The sequence below is a fragment of the Carassius gibelio genome, chromosome A23, assembly GCF_023724105.1.
Source record: "Carassius gibelio isolate Cgi1373 ecotype wild population from Czech Republic chromosome A23, carGib1.2-hapl.c, whole genome shotgun sequence".
Classification (NCBI taxonomy): Eukaryota; Metazoa; Chordata; class Actinopteri; order Cypriniformes; family Cyprinidae; genus Carassius; species Carassius gibelio.
In genome coordinates, this window is record NC_068393.1 from 11593893 (window position 1) to 11613436 (window position 19544).

The 19544-nt window shown below is 39.1% G+C and overlaps 1 protein-coding gene across 8 annotated transcripts in view; it reads left to right on the top strand.

Moving 5' to 3' along the window:
- The window catches only part of LOC127944470 (nucleolar protein 4-like), an 85438-nt gene extending 67040 nt beyond the window's left edge, over positions 1–18398 (top strand). For 6 of the 8 annotated variants that reach the window (XM_052540410.1, XM_052540412.1, XM_052540415.1 and 3 more), the window contains 6 exons: positions 10547–10899; positions 11614–11793; positions 11918–12106; positions 12596–12718; positions 12837–13041; positions 13272–18398. In XM_052540410.1, coding sequence (XP_052396370.1) covers positions 10547–10899; positions 11614–11793; positions 11918–12106; positions 12596–12718; positions 12837–13041; positions 13272–13489 — 1268 coding nt within the window. In that variant the 3' untranslated portion in view covers positions 13490–18398. The remainder of the gene's footprint in view (positions 1–10546; positions 10900–11613; positions 11794–11917; positions 12107–12595; positions 12719–12836; positions 13042–13271) is intronic. The other 2 variants (XM_052540411.1, XM_052540417.1) reach the window with 1 other exon arrangement.
- Positions 18399–19544: the final 1146 nt, after the last annotated feature.

Below are 19544 nucleotides of genomic sequence, written 5' to 3' on the forward strand. Positions count from 1 at the left end.
TAAAGTTGCCATTTTAAGTTGCCATTTTTGTGCAAACAAACTGCTGTTAACATTGCACAGCAAGCTAACTTAGCTTAAACCTATGCATTTCATGTAATATTCATGCAATCACATAAGTCAATCATTATTTTTTATTCAGCCATTGTTCATTACAATGTCAGCATTTTTATTTTTGCTCAGCAACCCAGTAGAAATTCCTGAAGAGCAGAGGTACGTGATATTTCCTTAGATGAGTGCAAAAAAAAAGCTTAGACAACCTTGCATGATGCTCAAGAATCAATAAGGTTTGTTCTAGTGTTCAACGCACATGTGACGCACAAGGTTTCATGGTTGCCATATGTGACGCTATCTATCTATCTCTCTATCTATCCTTCTATCTATCTCTCTCAGCCATTGAAACCATTAGATTTTTAGCGTCGCCTGAAAGTCCATGCATGCCGCAAAGAACAGACTGAGATCCACATGTAGCTTTGGAGTACTGGCAACAGAACAGACAAACAGTGGGTTGGTTCTGGCACAAGACACTGTCTGTTGCTCTGTGTGTGTGTGTGTGTGCGCGTACACTTTGACTACTATTAGCAAGACTACAGAGGTACACTGTACTGAGCTGAACAAGGGAGGAATGGTTCTTCACGGCATGTAATTTTGTCATTCCTTCAAATCTCATGATAGACCCTCTTCTCCCCCCGCCGTCCTTTCCTCCACCCCCCTCTCTCTCCATCTCCTCCGCTGTCCTCCACACTACGCTAAATGCTCTATTTGTTTCTGCCTTCAGCACAGTCATAACTATTCAGAGCAGAAAAATGGCTGCACACACAAAAGCAACATACTCTGACACTTTTCAGTTAGCCGTCTCTCTCCTCCACACCTCCATATCTCATTCATCCAGTCTCTTGCTCTCATCTTACCAATATGGCACTCACGAAAGATGGAAAGAGGGGAACAAACTGTGACAGAGAGAAAGCCACTGCCTCGGGCACTCTCTGTCTTTATTTCTCATTCCATCTCTCCTTCTCTCTATCGTTGTCCCTTCCCCCTTCCCTGTCTTTTTCTTAGGGAATTGGGTGAAAGGCAGATGATAAGGCTGGGCAGTGCTTTCACAGGCCTGTCTACTCACATCCTCTTACCAGCTGAACATCTCAGATTCAGCGTCTCAGCTGACCGCAGCTCTACTGTACCTCTATCCTGACCTCCTCATTTATAATGCAGCTAAGACCGGCCGCTCAGACCGCAGCGTAATTTTTCTGTAGCACTTGCGACTTGTAAAGACATGAATATTTTAAAGTAACAATGAAAAGGAAAAAAATATCCACAATGATGTCCATGATGATGAGCCTTTGTGAAATGGTTGAGATACACGTAACTCTAGTTTGAACAAAAGCATTTTATTTGTCAGAAAATAAGAAATAATCACATAGTTTTGTTAATATTTTATCATAGTAAAATTTAAAATAAACATTATAATTGAATTTCTTCAGAAATTATTTGCAAAACAGTTTTACTGTTCATTATGCATTTATAAAACAAAAGAACCGTTCATAAAAATTTGGAAGTTCACAAAACTATTATTTGACAAATTCTTGCATGAAATAGTCTGATGGTATTCCTAGTTTTCAGGATTTATAAAAGATGTAGTAGAAAAACAAACCTTAACTTTTTAGTTAGAATAACTAGTAATGGTGCACACGCGCACGTGCACACAGTAATCACAACACACACTGTACTGATGGACTGTACTCTGTCCTGTGTGAGGTGTGTCTGGGCTCTTGGGTCTGTAATGTTGAGGTATTAGTGACAAACAGAACAGCCCACTTACTATAACCCAGAAAACTCCAGCAGTCCTAGGAGAGGAAGGGGGAGGGAAGGAAAGATTAAAAAATGTGAAAGGGGGTTTTGAGTAGTAATATTTTGGCTTATCGGGGCCCTCTGGAGGTCTGCTGAGGTTTGATTCTGATATATTTTTTTTAATGAATTGTTTGCTCTAGTTGTCATTAACTGATCCTGACTCTTGAACTTGATTGTTGTCATCGAATAGCAGTAAAAGCTTGTCATATGGATCATTTTTAATCATATCAATTAATTTTAATCAAATCAGTTAAGGAAAACTTTAGGTTTCTGTTTCAAGCCCACAGGATTTGAGAAGTCCATGTGTGAATGTTTTGTGAGCACACGCTGAGTCCTGCGCAGAGACGCTGCTCTTCCCGTGTTTCTGGAGTGAAGATTATCTGCTGTGTCAGGGGTACCAAGAGAGTAAAGGACAAACCCAACAAGATAAACCTCTCTCTCTCTCTCTTTCTAAAACATTCCAGTGTCGTTCCGGTGCAGATTTGTGTGTTACCTCTGTCTGTCTCTCTCCCTTTCAGCATCTTCATTCTGTGTCTTTGCACATTCCCACCCATTGTTTGGGGGGGGGGGTTGTTGCTATGGCAATGCCAGGCCTTGTGCCGGCATGGGGAGCAGCTCGTGCTGCGTTTTAGCAGGATAATCCATGGTAATCCCACAGAGGAGAGTCCGACACACACACACACACACACACACGAGTCTGCGCACACACTCCCTGCAGGGCGGCTGGGGAAGTAGAAGTGAAGGAATTAGCATCTGTTACTGTTTGTGCTCAGGTCAGCTCCGCTGAGACTTAAAAAAAAAAAAAAAAACAGGCTGACAGAAGCTGTGTGGGAAAAAAAAATACGGCCAGTTCAAACCCACTTAATACAAGATGAGTGAAAATTGCTGTACAGGTTCTCGTACCGTTTTACGAGTCATGTTGCAATGATTTTAAATACAAGATTAATGGCAACACAATGTCACCATTATGACCAGAAAAGGCTGGGTTTTCTTAAATGGTTAATTCACTGCTGGCAAGATGGGGTATTAAAGTTCACCATCTATTCAGTAGAAAGGCACTTTTTTTTTTTTTTTAACTGATGCTTCATGACCGCTACATGAAAATAGCATTTTTCGTCATCTTGCAGATATATGCTGACAAATAAGATATCTGGGTGCAGGCAACATGGCAAAAGAGTATACATTGTTCATTTAACAAAAAATACTGCCAACATTGTAACAAATACTACAAACATTGTAGTACAAAGCCACACTACAGCGTATAGTTTCCAGCTTTAGGCAATGTTACTTAAAGGAAAAAAATCCATTGTAATTTCATTGTATGGACAAACAACAGCTGAAACATTCTTCACAATCATACAGGGCTTGAAATGACACGAGGGTGAGTAAATGATGACAATTTTCCTTTTTGGTTGTAAAAAAGTAACTTAAGTGACGTCATGTTTTCATTGATCATGACGAAGTTGTAATTGTGACTGTTGACCGTTCCATTTAGTTTTGTGTACTGTTAATGAAACACAACCGTAAAGCTTGGCAGAATGTACCAATTTAGATGTTTTATGAGGCGATAGGCTCATAAAAACATACTAGTCATTCTCTGTACTAATAGCTCAAATATATAATTTTACACCAATAACACAAGCTAATATGCATCTTATGTTACTTATTTTGTTAAAAACAATTCCTTCTTTCTGCTTTTTAAGTGATAATGTAAGAAATATGAAATACCCAAACTGTTTATGCTCAATTAAATCCAGCTCTTCGTAAAGGAACAAGTGCCTAAACAGTATGAACAGAGTGGTTATATTTGTGAGTTTTAGCCTCCACATTGTGCTCATGTAATTAACACCCATAACATATACACTCTTAATTGCACTTCTTTCTTATATGCTGGTATGCATATGCATGCACATTCAGTATATTATTTGGAAAAACAGACGGTCTTATGCCTGAATATATAAATGCTTAAGCGTGTACGGGTGTAAAGAGCTCTGTTCTTTGTCTGAGAGTGTGTGTGTGTGTCTGTGATTGAAACAGTGTATTATTTGTTTGTGGCAAGTCACGCCATATGTAGTCTCATGGTCTCATAAATTGACTGTTGAGACATTTGTGTATTTGTTTGTGAATGCATTTTGATTTGTTAAAATACAGAAAATACAAAATGACTGAATCATTGCATTGGATCTTTATTTTTTTTTAATACTTTTTTTTTATTTATTTTTTTTATATGCATGAAAAAAAAACGCACATTAGTTTTTGATTTTCTGTGTTTGAGCCTGTGCATTTTAGCATGTGTGTTGAAGCATGTGTAAGTGTTTGCATGGTGTGAGTTTTGACGTGCTCATGCGTGCACATGTATGGGTGCGCATGTGGAGACCCACATGGTTGAGTAGTATTTTTAGCTCTGCGATTCATGCTTTAGTTGTTCTGATGTTGTAGATTTGAGCCGATTGAATAGTGAACTGGAGTTTTGTGTGGTCGGCCTGTGTAGGTGTCAGTGATGCTGCAAACATAACAATGGTCATTTCATTTATTGACACTTTGCTGCGTTAAAGAAACAGTTCCCTTAATTCCATGCTTTATCAGTAGCGTTTATTTAAATCAGTGTTCTCAAGCCAGAATACAATGAAAACCTTGATTTATACTGGCTCCTGTAAAATATGAAATATCTGTTGTAGATTAAATCATATTGATTAAAATGTCTGTGCATAATCCTGAGAAGCATCAGTGTTTAGGCCAATTAAAGTTTGATATATGGATGATTTAAATTAACAACTTATTACAAATAGTGTAGGGAAGTGCGTATTTCTTTGAACTGATAAGAATGAGAATTGAATTCGCTGTTTTGAGTGGCCAGTTAGCTTTTCTTATATCCGTGTAGAAATGAAAAGCCTACATAATTTAATATCTCGTAGAAGCTCTGTTTCAAAACTTAGCATGCGGCTCACTCACTCAGACAGCATCCTAACTGAATATAATGTGGTAAGGGAAGGATTTGAAATGCTTTACATTAACATCAACACCGCACAGCCTGTACACCATTAAAAGTAATGCTACACTGGGATTATTTCTAACTATCGTAACTCAGGAATTACTAGTGAATTTTACAAATACTTACAAATGAACAGGAATTGCATGTACAGTTACATGTAAACTCGAAGTAGAAAGAATAATTTTAATATCTAAGAGAGAGGTCACATTTACCTTTGTAGTGAGAAATCCAGAAGGAAGTATTTTAGTATTTTAGTTTGTTGGCAGCTGGTGGCTGATGCAGCACTCTGCTCTTCCCGCCTGCCCTCTGTCCCCACACCCCAGGGGAATCATGGGTAAAACATTGATTGACTTTCTGTGGACCATCCTCAAAACCTGACAGCAACTCAACGAGCCTGGTTTCAATCAGCATGTTTGTGTGAGTGCCCTTGTGCCTGTTAGACCCTTGCCCTCTTAAACACACACACACACACACACACACACACACACACACTCCAGTGTTGTCCTGTCCCCAGTGCACTAAATGCCCCAATGAATCACTGAGGCATTCAGAGCAGCTGGACCACACTGTTAGCTCTCTCTCTTTCACCTCCAGTATTTGTTTAGAAGAGCAAGGAGCAGAGGAGGGGTGGTGCAGGCAGACAGGGTGGGTCTCTATTGTGCAGAAGTGAGAGAAAGAGGTTGTGATGGAGGAATGGGGGTGGAAGAGCGGTCGAATTTCCCTCCTTTGCATCAGTTGTACTTTAGATATATAAAAATATATGTAAACTAAATATTATAAATAAAATATTTTATCAATAGATATACTATATTTGTATATTTTATATATGCATGTATATAATATGTGCATGCAATTTGTATGTAATGTTCCTCCTAATGTGCTATGGATAAAGGTGTCTGCAAATATGTAAATATATACATGTAAGTTCATATATATATATATATATAAGTTGCACAGGTGTGTGATTTGTCATTAAAGCTACCCATTGACTGTTGATCTGAAGAAATGAGGGACAAGGAGGGAGAATCTGTGAGGAATGTGTTCTGGCGAATAAGATCCCGTTACACTGCAGTGGGGGAGTTGACTAACAGGTTCAGGCTTATCGGAGGAGCCCACTAATTGGAGGTCATCCGCATGAATTAAAAAAGTGTCAATTATCGTGCAAGAAAAGAGCCGACCATCTCTCATTCCCTCCCGCTTGCTTCCTCCCTGTTTAGATGCCTCGTACATGTGTATGTGTGGGTGTGGGGTGTCAAAAAGTACACGGTCTATCCTCTCAGCCAATCAGCGCAAGGACTGCACCCCTTGATGAAATGTTTGTGTTATGGTGACTCCTCACAGGACCTGCTGTGTAGGCTGGATCATTACGCCTGATTGGTCATTACTGAGATTCAGAGACAGGAAGCACAGCGGTGCTATCGACTGTTGTGCCTGCTCCCCTCTGCGTGTCTGTGTGTGTCACATGCAAACACACACACCTGCTAGAGTAATTACAGGAATAAACATGGAGACAATCACTCGACTGTTTTCTTTTTTTTTTTTCTCTTTAGAGATGTAGTCATATTTATACTGTATTAATGTAGTTAGCACTGAATAGAAGTAGAATGAATTTTAAAACATTACATGAAATATAAAACATGTTCTAAACCGCGAAATCTAAAGTAGCCTTTGACCCCACCTTTAATAGTTGTATTTGTAGAATGGGTAGAATTTGAGTCTAAAATCAGGATGGATGGATGGAGAAAACTCCAGGATGCTCAGAAGCAGTCAGCTTGTTTTTATGACTTTTACTCTGGATGATTAAAAGGGGAACTCTCTCTGCAGGAGTGAACTGGACCTGGGCCAGTCGGGTGACATGAGCCAGGAATAATCATATTTCATTCTTGTCACGCGGTTAAGAGGGTTTATTGGCTGTCATTGTTTGCATCAAATGGGAAAGGAGAGCATCAGGAAGCTACCACCTGCTTTTGGGGATTCCCATCGTGAGAAGGTTATCAAACACCCTTCCCCTGTCCTTGTTAAAGCACAAGGGTCTGTGTGTATGTTTGTCTGAGATGATCTGAATACTACACCACTATGATGAAGCAGCTTCCATCAGTTCAGTTATCTCAGAGATTCATTCTGTGTGGACACGGCCCATAATTAATACTCCAAAGTGACACTGGCTAGCTGACTATATTTATTTATTTATTTATTTTAACCTATATTCACCTTTTTCTACTTAACTGGTTATCAGGTTTTTAACATGTCGATTGATTAATTAATATATTGTTTGCATAAATTACTAAACGTATTTTCATGTTATGAATGATCAGAACACAAGCATGTGACCATGCTTTGCATAAATAGAATGCCATAAAAAAATATTTTTATTAATATAATTCATAAATATCATATGAACTACCAATAATAAGTCTGGGGTCATTAATATTTTTGTAATACTTTTATTCAGCATGGATTGATAATGAACGTGGATTTGCGCAGCTTGTCAGTTAACAACGGCTCTGTGTAGTAACAGCTGCTCTGTGTGAAATCAGGCACCTGATGGAATTCACCAATGATTAGAGAAGCGGCCTTACTGACGAGATGTGCATTAATCATCAGCCGATATATATCGTGCACCCCTACTTCAATTGTAATAGTATTTCACAATTTTACTGTATTTTTATCAAAGACATTTTATGATTTCATATGAGACTTTATATAAAATGTATGTCGTATAAAATCTCAATTCACTCGCAATTGACAAGTGTGGCAAAAAAGTGAAATATAGGAGCCAATGTAACCACCAAACATTTTCAGGCTGTATATACCCGAGAGAAGCGCAGCGGCAGCCGTGGCCCTACAGCTGCACTTCAAAAGAATGACTGCTGCAGCCGTTTCCTGAGCAGATGCAAGCAAATCGTGTATTCAGCACATCACGGCGCACAAGAGACACATCCAGCGCAGCGCCCGTGTGCACACTCACACATTTTATGGACATTACACTGGGAGCTCTCTCATCTGTCATTCAAACACCTCTCCTGAAAGACCAGTGAAGGAGGGAATGGCAAGAAAAACTGCGAGAGTGTGTGTGCAAACGCTTTAGAGCTTTTTAGCAGAGCTGGCAGGCATTAGTCTGGCCTTCCTCTCCCTGCATGAATACTCTTTATACTCCAATAAATATGCGTCTGTCTCTGCCACGCTCACCCCCTACACACATTCAATGTCTCTTCTGCCTCTCTCTCTCACTCTTGGGCTTATTTTTCCATTCCTTTTTCTTTCTGCCCCTCTTCCTTTCTGTAACACCCAGCTTGTTTTTATATTCTCACATCCTCTCATCCAGTGTCCTCCACTAATAATTTCACCATCCCCCCATCCTTCTCTCCTTTCCTCCATTGATGTTCATTGCCTCTGCCCTGCTCCGCACTGCCCTCGTCTCCTAACTCACTCTGCATCACCCCCATCCCTCTTTTCATCCAATCTCCATCCCTCCTTCAACAGGCCTGTGCCCTCTCTTCTACATCCAATCCATCCTGTCTTCACTCTTTCTCTTCCCTGTTTTTTTCTGCTGTCACTGTATGCTGACCCCAATTGTGCCCTCGCTGTTGTTCCCCCCCCTATAGCAGTGTATAGACATTGCAACTGTACACTCACAATTTTTTATTTATTTGCACAGTGCTTTACATCTCTGCTGTATTAGTTTGCTGAGGTTGTCTGTTTGTATGTGCAAGATTTTTATTTTTTTTGGCCAGGCAATCGTGTTTTATTACTTTTTTGTAAATAGCAATTAATTGAAAATTTATTATAGCTTCTATTTATATTTAATGCAGTTAATTGATCTTAACAGTGATTTCTGTCCCACTTAGTTAGGATTTAACCAAATATTTGTCATTTTGTAAATACCATTGTCTTTGAAATAAGGTTAAAGGGGTGATATGATGCGATTACAATTTCTCCTTTCTCTTTGGAGTATAACAAGCTCTTGGTCTGTAAAGATGCAAAGACTAAAGTCTCAAATCCAAAGAGATATTCTTTATCAAAGTTAACACTCTATCACGCCCTCCTAGAATGGCTCGTTCTAACACGCCCTCACATGTCTACGTCACTGTGGAAATATTTGTGTAATGCTGCCCAAATGTTCACGCGAAGAAAGAAGTGGTGGTTTCAGTAACTGCAGTTAGTGATGAAGCAACAGTGTCGGGAGATGATGCGTGTATCGAGACGAAAGCAAAAGCACTTTGATTATCCTTCTTAGGGGTGCTCCGATCACGATCGGCCGATTGTTAATGCGCATCAGCTAACCGCTGATTAGAGAACCGGCTTTACTGTCGAGATGCGCATTAACGATCAGCCGATCGTGATCGGAGCACCCCTAATCCTTCTGAAAGTAGATTCATTTAGGAATCTAAGATTGCTTACAACAGAACAACAGATGACTGTTTCGTGAACCTAGTAGAGGAGGTCATACTGACTTTGCTACCACAATCTGGCACTTCTGAATCAGCCACCGTATGTATGGTTTGTTATTGGTTTACGTATTTGCTATTGAATGTTCAAATGCAGATTTTGGCTTGTCGTGCGCATGTGTGTGCGCGTGCGTGTGCAGGATCTACAAGGTACACTATTTGAAAAATGTATTTTGAACATTAAAGCACGTCAACATAATCTGTCACATCAAATACACAAAATAATGATTTTTAAAAAAACATCACATGACCCCTTTAAAGTCCCCAGGTGTATTGACAAGCAATTATGGTAAAATATACTTTCATGTCATTGAAACTTATGTCATGAATTTAAATATATTTATGACATTTTTATAATGAATTTGCAATTTAGTATTTTTTAAATATATTAACATTAAGTACTTTACATAAGCATAAATGTACTTTACAGAAAGTTTTATTACAAATGCAGTTTTTTTTTTAACTCATTTTGTTGACCCCTCGTGAAAGTTTACTTTAAGTACAGTAGACTAAAGTAGTCTTATTTTCTTAATATTATATTACTTATCTTCCAGCACAGTTTTTTAAAATATACTTTTATTTGAAGTAAACTAAGTACACATTGAATACAATTAAGCAAACTTCTTTTTCACAAGGGTAATATAATGCATATATATTGAAAAAATTTATAACACGTGACTATAGAATATTTTCTCAAAATTCTCAAATGTATTGCAGTTGTATATTCTGTGTTTTCAGCAAAGGGGTATGTTTCTGTGTATCTAAGTGTGTGTGTGTGTGTGGTGCTCTGTTCAGCCCTGCTGTGGTATAGATCTCTTCATAAACTAATTTCCATACATCCAGCCCTTCGAACTGGAAAATACTGAACACCACATACACCGTTTGGTAGAATGGACCTCATAGTGGATATAGATCCAGACCGGCTGTCACTTTCACTTGTGAATGCTTCCAGTGTAGCAAATTAGCATGCTAACATTGTTAGCATGACAACAAGTCGTCTTCTCTGAGGGCAACATAAACGATGTGTTTTAAATGGCTCACCTTATAAAACAGCAATGAATGGGCTTCAGACAGTCAAAAGTATCCTCTTCAGACAGTTTACAGTTAGCTATGTTTCAGCTAACTGACCAAAAATGGGGAATATTTAGGAAATTATTGAAACATTATTTGGGAAATTGTCATTGTTTTGGTGAACATTAGAAATGGCCGTATGCTGATGGAACCATCATCATTTTTTGCTGTGTGTTGTGTATGTTTTCAGATGATTCATCTTCTGAAAGTGGGAGTGGCAATGGGATTCGCACTCTGACTCCTCCCTCAGAAGGTGGAGCCGGTGTGAGTGAAAGTACAGGAGCAAGATCGGGATCGTACGCTGAGGTTAACGGCAACGGAAACCGTAACGCGGCACCACTCGACTTCAGCACGACGTCCCCGTCCTCATCTTCAGAGGACCAGCAACCAGTCAACCTCAGTGACAGACTGAGTCAGGCCCTGCCCAGTGCTGCCGCCATGTTGGCGACCTTTAACCCTGAGCACGCAGAGGAGCTGCGCAGAAAATACCCCAAATCCTCAGAGCTACGCCTTGAGCGAGATATCAGGGACTGTAATAGCAAGGTATATTCATTTAAGGCCATAAAAATGCTAAATGCTTATTAAAGTTGTCATAACACCAACATTTCAGTAGTCAATACCAGTATTATTACAATTTCACAGGTATCGTTTTTATTTAGTAGCAACTTGGACATTAAGTACCTGAATTTTTAACATCCCGGAACTGCCTGTGGACTTTTTTTACACAACAGATTGTCATTTGTTTTGAGCATACAATGCAAGTTGAACCCACAGTTGCGAAGGCGCTCAATCAAACCTCATTTATTCAGTTAGCTAGCTTGGCAAGGAGTGTTTTTCATTTAGACGGATGCAGAGAGGTTTAAACAATATGCTGAGCAAGGCTCCAGTCTGAATAGGAACTTTCATTTCATTCCTCTTTTCCATGGTAAGCCTCTGTTGCTTCCCATCTCCTTTACAATTGTGTTGTCTTCGTGAAAAGAAGAACGCAAAACTATCTTTCAAACAAACGGATCCACGATCTGAAATGCAGCTGAAGACCCTTGGTACAGAGAATGTCTGAATAACTGTTAGACCTTGAAGACTTGGTTTTTCATCAGCTGAAACACCATCGGTGGCCATGAATGGCCTTATTGGTAGACATCGTCTTTCATATAGAGATATCTTTCAGTCCATGTCTTCCTTTGAAAGTCTTTTCTGATTGTCAATACACTCTTGCAGACAGAAGACTTACCTTGGTTTCTTTGTGTGTTTTTGCAGTCTCCTCAATACAGTTCAGGCAGCTACGATTCAATAAAGATGGAGATGTGTCCTGAAGATCTGACGGTTGGTCGGTCTCAGGTTGCTGACGATGATGACGATGACCACGACGACCACGACGATAGCGATAAGATCAATGATGTAGAAGGAGTGGATCCAGAGAGGTTGAAGGCTTTTAATGTGAGTAAAATGGCATTCAACTCATGATGTTCTGCTGCATTAAAAGAGCTATAAACCTGGTCTGGCATGGCTTTCACTCACACCTCATATTTAGCTGAACTAATTCATTGCTCTCTTTTTCTAGATGTTTGTGCGTCTCTTTGTGGATGAGAACCTGGACCGTATGGTGCCGATCTCTAAACAGCCTAAAGAGAAGATCCAGGCTATTATTGAGTCCTGCAGCCGTCAGTTCCCAGAGTTCCAGGAACGCGCTCGCAAACGCATCCGTACCTACCTCAAATCCTGCCGCCGTATGAAGAAGAACGGCATGGAGGTACACACTGCCACCCTGGGCTGCTCTTTGTAATGGTTAGGTGACTTATATTGCCCCCTGGTGGTCAACACTGAAGAGGCTGAGAAATAGTTTTTTGTGATGAAGCTAACACCAGGCAAACATTTAAAATTAAAATTCATTTGTAGCAGTTTTAATTAAATTGTCTAAACCCAATATTAGAATTACTGTAATTGCAAATGACAGTGTTAAGTTGAAATTCAGAGAAAAATTAATTTAATTTTAAGAAGTTTTGCTAGAAATAATTACACAATGTAGACTAGTTTTGTAAATGCATTTTTCCAAATGCACATACATTTTCATATTATACATATTTATGCATATTTCATATTAGACATATTTATACATTTATACATAAAACACATTTTACATATAAAATAAGAGATTCTCAGAAATGAAGTGTGCTTTCACCATGACCCATAAAATTGGTCCACAATAGTTCATATATTAAATGTACTGTGTGTGTACTAGCAGACCCGACCCACGCCACCCCACCTGACCTCAGCCATGGCGGAGAACATTCTAGCAGCCGCCTGTGAGAGTGAGTCACGCAAAGCTGCCAAAAGAATGCGCATGGATGTCTACCAGGCACATGTACGTAGTGATGTATAAGTGTATGAATATGCATGTGAAACTTGGAGATGCATTGGTATGTCAGTCTGTCTCTTAATTTTAAAACCAAGGTAGCCTGATATAAATGATTCTTTCTCAGGATGAGCCGTTATCTCTAGAAAAGGTGGTCTCTCGTGAGCCGGTCTCGCTGACCCACTCTGCGTACTCCCTTGCTGCCTCAGCTTACTCCCAGGACCAGCTATACATCAATGGAGGCCTCAACTACAGTTACCGTGGTTACAGCGGACTGTGTGCCAGCATGCAACACCCCGCGTCCCTGACAACAGTTACCGCCCAGACCAACGGTGAGAGAGAAGCTGAAGTTTGAGCTTGATGCTTACTCACACAATTGCCTTATTTGTGAAATGATATCGCATACAAGCAAAGTTGCCTTAACTTTGCTTGTATCATAAACAAAGTCATTTACATTTTATAAGGACTATGATGCATTAAACAGTGGTTCTCACAATATGTGAATGTGCTGTTTCTGAGTTGTTTTTATGTCTGTAATTATATTTTTATTCTCTCTGTTTAGGGCCTACTGATCTCAGTATGAAGTCTCTGGCCTCAAACTCATCCTCGTCAAGCTCCAGTAGTCTCGGCAGGAACGGAGGAGGAGGCGGGGCTTCAGCTCAGCTCAGCCATACAGAAGTGGCGGCAGTGCGTCAGCTGATCGCGGGATACCGTGAGTCCGCCGCGTTCCTGCTACGATCGGCAGATGAGCTGGAGAACCTCATACTACAACAGAACTGAACCCATTTCCATCTCTCTCTGACTACACTCATACCCTTGTCCCTCTGGACCACATAACTGACCGTGTCCCTCACATGATCATCACCCAGTCACCAAGGAAAACCATCTGGCTCTTAAAGATGGAAAACACACAGCTTCATCCAGCTTTTGCCTTCATATTTCAACGAGGACAAACGTGGAGATGAATCTTTGAAGCAGACAGTTCGATGAATCCTCCACGTACTGCTCCTCTCCACGCAGCCTCCTGTTTACCTGCCATTCGTTCCCCGCTGAGAGCCATCGATTTCAGATTTTCTTTGTTTTCAGCTACTTCAAAGGAGGAATCCTCCAGACGGCACTAACTAATTGAAGACACTTTTGATTTGGAGGCGTAATGGAAAGAAAGAAGATAAAAAGAGCAAGAAGAAAACTAAGAGACCTTTGTATTTGCTGTAAATAAGCACTCGCTGTGTCCTGAAGCACTTTTCCATTCGTTCTGACCTCTGAATGATTAATTTATGCATTTAGATACACAGGTGGAAGCTCACCTGGAAATACCTCAGCCTGTCTCTCTCTCTCTCTCTCTCTCTGTGTGTGTGTGTGTGTGTGTGTGGGAAAAGAAAATGATCACCTGTCCGTCCTCAACTTCGCGGTCCAGTGATTTGGACTTCGAAGGCAGAGAGTGGGAGAGAATTTGTTTCTGTAATTGAAGTGAAGATTTTCTTTTTCCACCCCGTCCAAATGCGTTGTATATATTCCGATCCGTTTCAAGGTATTGATCGCAAGAAGACACTGAACTTGTTTTGGGAATGGACCCGTTCGGCCTCACAGATGCCAACTCGCTCTGTGTCCACTGTACGGGTCACCTTCTCTTCTCCTCGTCTCTTTTGTGTCCTTCTATTTCTCCTGAACCTCCTCTCTCCTCCTCCACCTTATTATTCTGCTTTGGACGGCGATAGAGAGGAAGGATGTGGAATGGAAGCTTGTTAGTCTTTTATCTGTTGACTTTTCTTAATGGCCATTAATCCACTCTGCTGCTATGGACTCCAACGTAACGCCACAGACCTGAAACCTCAAGCCTCCCAAACACAACCAGAGCACCTCAAAGGCGAAAAAAAAAAATCCAAGACAAAAAAAAAGAACGAAATGGAAGCCAAATACAAAAAAAAACAAAAACTGCTGTTTTGCGTTCTGGTCTAGAGTGTTTGATTCAAGACTGAGGGCTGCTTGTGTTTGCTTTTGTTTGATTTGTTCTAAAAGTGTAGTGTGTGCTTAAATATCAACTGGGATCAAATTGTCTTTTGAACAAGAGCTTGGCGCGCACACATAAACGAGTCTTTAGTGAACTGAGTATTTAACAAGAGAGGTTTAAAAAAGGTAATTAGAGAGGTAGATTTGTTTAGGGACGGACTGACAGTCATGTCACTGTAATTTGCTCCATTTGCACACAGAGGCAGTGCTAATCTGTGATTGAGGAGATCCGTGGCTCCGTGGTGCACTGCTAGTGGGGGATGGAGAAAGAATATCACAATGCAGAAGATAATCAAACACATTTCTGGCCCTGAAGGAGACTGACTAATACAGAGAGGCTACCATGACCCCCGCTGAGGAGCCTTCCGAATCATTACATTCATAATCACATGACCGGGAACTACTTCTGATCGAAAGCCATGATGATGAGTGAGTGTGACCAGAGACTACACTGCCCTCTTATGATGACACCGCCGCTCAAAACACAATGTTGAACACATAGAAGTAATGATTTCTTAATGTATTATCATATTCATGGTTGGCCTTCACTTCGATATTGAGTTGTTGATTAGAATGTTGTTACAGACGTGAAGACATATGCAAACGGACAGCGTGAGGCCTCTCGTCACTCTGGTTAACATTGCTCTGATCACAAAATAGTCCTTGACCTCTCTCCTCTCTGACTGTCTTCACCGTTTCTTTTACTTTATTTCAGGAGAGAACTTAATAAGAAAATAAGGGGAGCTATGTAAATATTTAAAAATTAAATGCTTTAAAATATTTTAAAATATTTAAAAAAAAATTTTTTTACATTTCTAAGTTTAGCCCCAAAATAAATAAAATAAGAAATTATTTTTTGCATAATCAAAAGTCATTGTTTTTTTGTTTTCTGATATTTTAATTAAGCACTTTTTTCTCTCAAATATTCTCATTACCTTAATGCATCCTACTAGTAACATTCTAGTTTTTCTTGTTTAGTTTTGTTTTGTAATTTAGAATATGACAAAATTTAAGTTCGTTAGAAATTCTGTAAATTATAATTTCATTTATAAACCTTTTTTTTTTTACATATTACAGTAAATGTACTGTAGTAATTTTTTTAATTTAATTGACAGATTTAAAAGGAACTTCAAATACCACAAAGATAATTAAATCTTTATAATTTCAGGACATCAGAATGAGTTATATATATTAAAAATAGAGCATTTGAAGAATCTTTTTGTTGTTGTTTTTTTGGTAATGAGAATTGAGGTTGATATGCTTGATTTAAATCATACAAAAAAATGTTTGTTGTTAAAAGTAGTTTACTCTTTTTGGAGGGAAATTCAACCTAATGTTTCTGACATGCACATTTTGACCTACTCATTCAAGGGGGTTTGATTCGGGGGGGATCCTCATGATCAAATGTACTCTCTCCTCCTTTTCTGTGCTGTTGTCATCTCTATTTGTCTCTCTGTCTCACCTACTTTTCTTTTCCATGTTGTCCGCAGTAGACATATTGTGAGAGGTCAGGTAATCGAGGATTCTAGCTGCTCTCTGTCATCTGTCTTTCTCTCATTGAGGTCTGATATGGGTCCCACTGCCGCCAAAACTGATGATGATATGCCAACCTCACATGCTACCGAGCTCTTTTATGGATTAAAAAAAAAAAAAGTACGATGGAGATGTAACTGGTAACCGCATCTGTGTGGAAAAGAAGCCGAGAAAAAAGCAAAGCAAAGCGTTCATCCTTTCGTAAGGTGTTTCTTCTCTCCGGTTTGCTCAAGGACAGCTACTGAAAAACAAACTGTAAAACAAGGCAAACGACAATCTTGAAAAAGGTGTAACTAGTTCAGTTCTGTTTCCATGCTCTGTGTTCCGTGTGTGTGTGTCCCGGGAGAGTGAGGGCTATTTTAGCCATAATCAGAGCATCTCTCACTCTCAGATCCGAGTTCTCACGCTAGTCGCCGAGGACGCCTTGGGGCCCACTGTCGAAAACCTTTTTATCTGATTCCTATTTTTATTATAATTATCTTGATTACTATTATTTTGTAATTCTTTTTGTATCGCAAGTGGTCTTTTCAGAACCGTTTTGTACCGACATCACATTTGAAGTTTGTCCTGTATGCCTATAACATTCCAAACGAGGATGTCAACATGCCAAGCAGCCGGCCAAACCACGGTCACATCGGATTGCAGATACACACACCGAGGGCGAAATCAATCCCACACCGCACAGGTTTTACAGTGTTCGTTACCGCTAGAGCCTGATGCCTGATTCCTCAACTGTTATCTCTGTACTGCATGACTGAGATGTTGGGGAAACTGTTCTCTGATTAGTTATGCACCGTGCCTTTAAAGGGGCTTAACCAAACCGATTATCATATGTCTGTCTCTTTATTGTATAAGATGCTCTCCATATTTGCTGTCATAAGGTACCTCAGAGCCCCTTCATAGTGTCTTTTTTTTTGGTTCAATCTGCACCATAATCTACTGTGATATGACAGGCCCTTTTAGTTGTACATAATATTTCAAAGGCATCACTCACAAACAAACACACAGACAGACGGACATATGCGAGTTCAGGCTTTGCATTCAGGTGTGATGCTGGTTATGGTTGCTGCAAAACTACACATCTTATAAATGCTCTGGTTTGATCAGATGTATAGCTCTGACAAAAAAGAAATGACTTTTATTTTTCTACCACAGTGGTGTACAGCTGCGTTCAAGTTCACGTGGTTCCATGTTTAGTCTGTTCTCTTTTCTAATTTGTTGGTGCTTTGGATCTTTACCATCCCGTCTCGGTTTCCTCCTGATTTCTCCTGTATAAGGAGCTGCTGACGTTTTGATATGTACCTAATACCAATGTGAAACTGTCTCTTTCCTTCTCATTTTGGACTCAGTGGAAGTGTGATGTTTACATGTACAGATTTTTGAGATTCTCTTTCTTTTTTTGTTGTTGTCCTTATTTTTTGTTGTTATTTTGATTTCAGATATTTTCTTTTTTTCTTTTCAGGCACTGCTTAATTTGATTTGATTCCTTTTATAGTTAAGGGAAATGGGACTTAACAGTTCCATGGATTTAACAGTAAGACCAGACAGTCTGATCCCAATCCCTTTCTTTAACTGCTGTCAACAGATACACAACATGAAGAAGACTCATTATAAATTAATATTTTCGTCTGAACATTAGGGACAACATGGCCGTATGTTCCTTAATGTTAAAAAGCCATCATCACACCCTTTATCAAGTATTCGAGTACAAGGACAGCAGAGTGAAAACCTCAGGTAAATGATTGCTGTTTTATAGTTGGAAAAGAAATCCTATTGGCAACCCATTTCCCCATAATATATACAAAATCTTTTTTTATATATTTATTGTGTTATATGTGTAACAGTGAATACTTTTTCAGTACATGTGGCTAAATATTTTAATTTGTTGGAAAAGTGTTGATACATATGTGAAGAAACCGAAAGACTGAGAAAAAAAAAAAATCAATTTTTGTTATTTAATGCAAACAGCATGGGCGGCTCCTAACATATCACTTTCATTAATGAAAACCAATGATTTGAGATGAAGCTTTCTCCAGTGGGTTGTCACTGCTAAAATGTCACCGACATGACATTGTGACTTTTTTTTTTCTCCCAAGCTGTACGTCACAAAGCTAAATATACTAATAAAACAGTGTGCTATATATCAGACCCGGCAGCTGTAGGCTTATTTCTTTTTCTCCTCCTAAGAAAAAATGATTTTGAATCGACATCAAATGTATTTGTCTGTGCTTGTGTGTGGGTCAGGTTTTGCTAACCAAGTAAAACCTGAAAGCTCTTACATTGGTCATCATGATGAAAACGGCTTCATAAGAACTTAATCGGTAGTTCCCAGACTCGTTGATCCCCCATCGTCCATGACATATTTAAATACTAAGCCAGTAAGAAGTTTATTTTAGGGTTTTAGGGTGACCTGTCCCGGATTGGTGCTGTCCCCGTTTTACAGCATGTTCAAAACCATTATTACTTTCACTAGTAGAGGGCGCTGCAAGCTACTGTGCCCATGAAGAACTTGGATGAGAGCCGAGCCGAGTCATCAAAAGAGACACCCCATTATTGGTTTCAAGGTAGTCACATAACTATACAAGTTAAAACCATTATATTGTAATATTGTTTATGTGCACTTTATGACAAGGTATAATAAGGTTGCAGGATTGTTTTGCACACAGTATTAAATATTTCTGAAACTTTCACCATCACAAATCTGAAATGAATATAAAAAATAATAAACTAAACAACTAAACTTACTAAACAAAAAGCACATACTTTGTGGCCAAAATTAGCCTAAAGTGCTAAATAAGCCTGATTAGGGATCGTAAAATCCATTTCCAAAACCATAACAAAATAACTTCATTCAAAATCACTTGAAAAATTGCAAGTTTATACCCACAGTTTGTGAAAATGTTCAATACAGTCAGAAAATGTGAGAGAAAATATTTGTTAAAAACAATTTATTGTATGATCTGATATTTGTTTTAATTTTTAGTTCATTTTGTAAAGAAAAAAATAGTATTTGCAAAAGTAGTTTTTGGAGAATGGTAGGCCTATTGATAAACTAGGGTAAGTTTGATCCTCAAACATCATTGTATTTATATGACTATTATGACTATTAGTATATGGAAACCACAACAAATTAAAAAAAATATACCCTTTTTTTTTTTTTTTTTTAGATAATCACAAGTGAGATTCATTGACATTTTAACCACTGAGCTATGAAATGTCCTTGGTCTTCATTTCAGGAATCTGCTCACCTTGGTTCATTTAGGCATCTTGATTTTTATTATTATGGCCCACT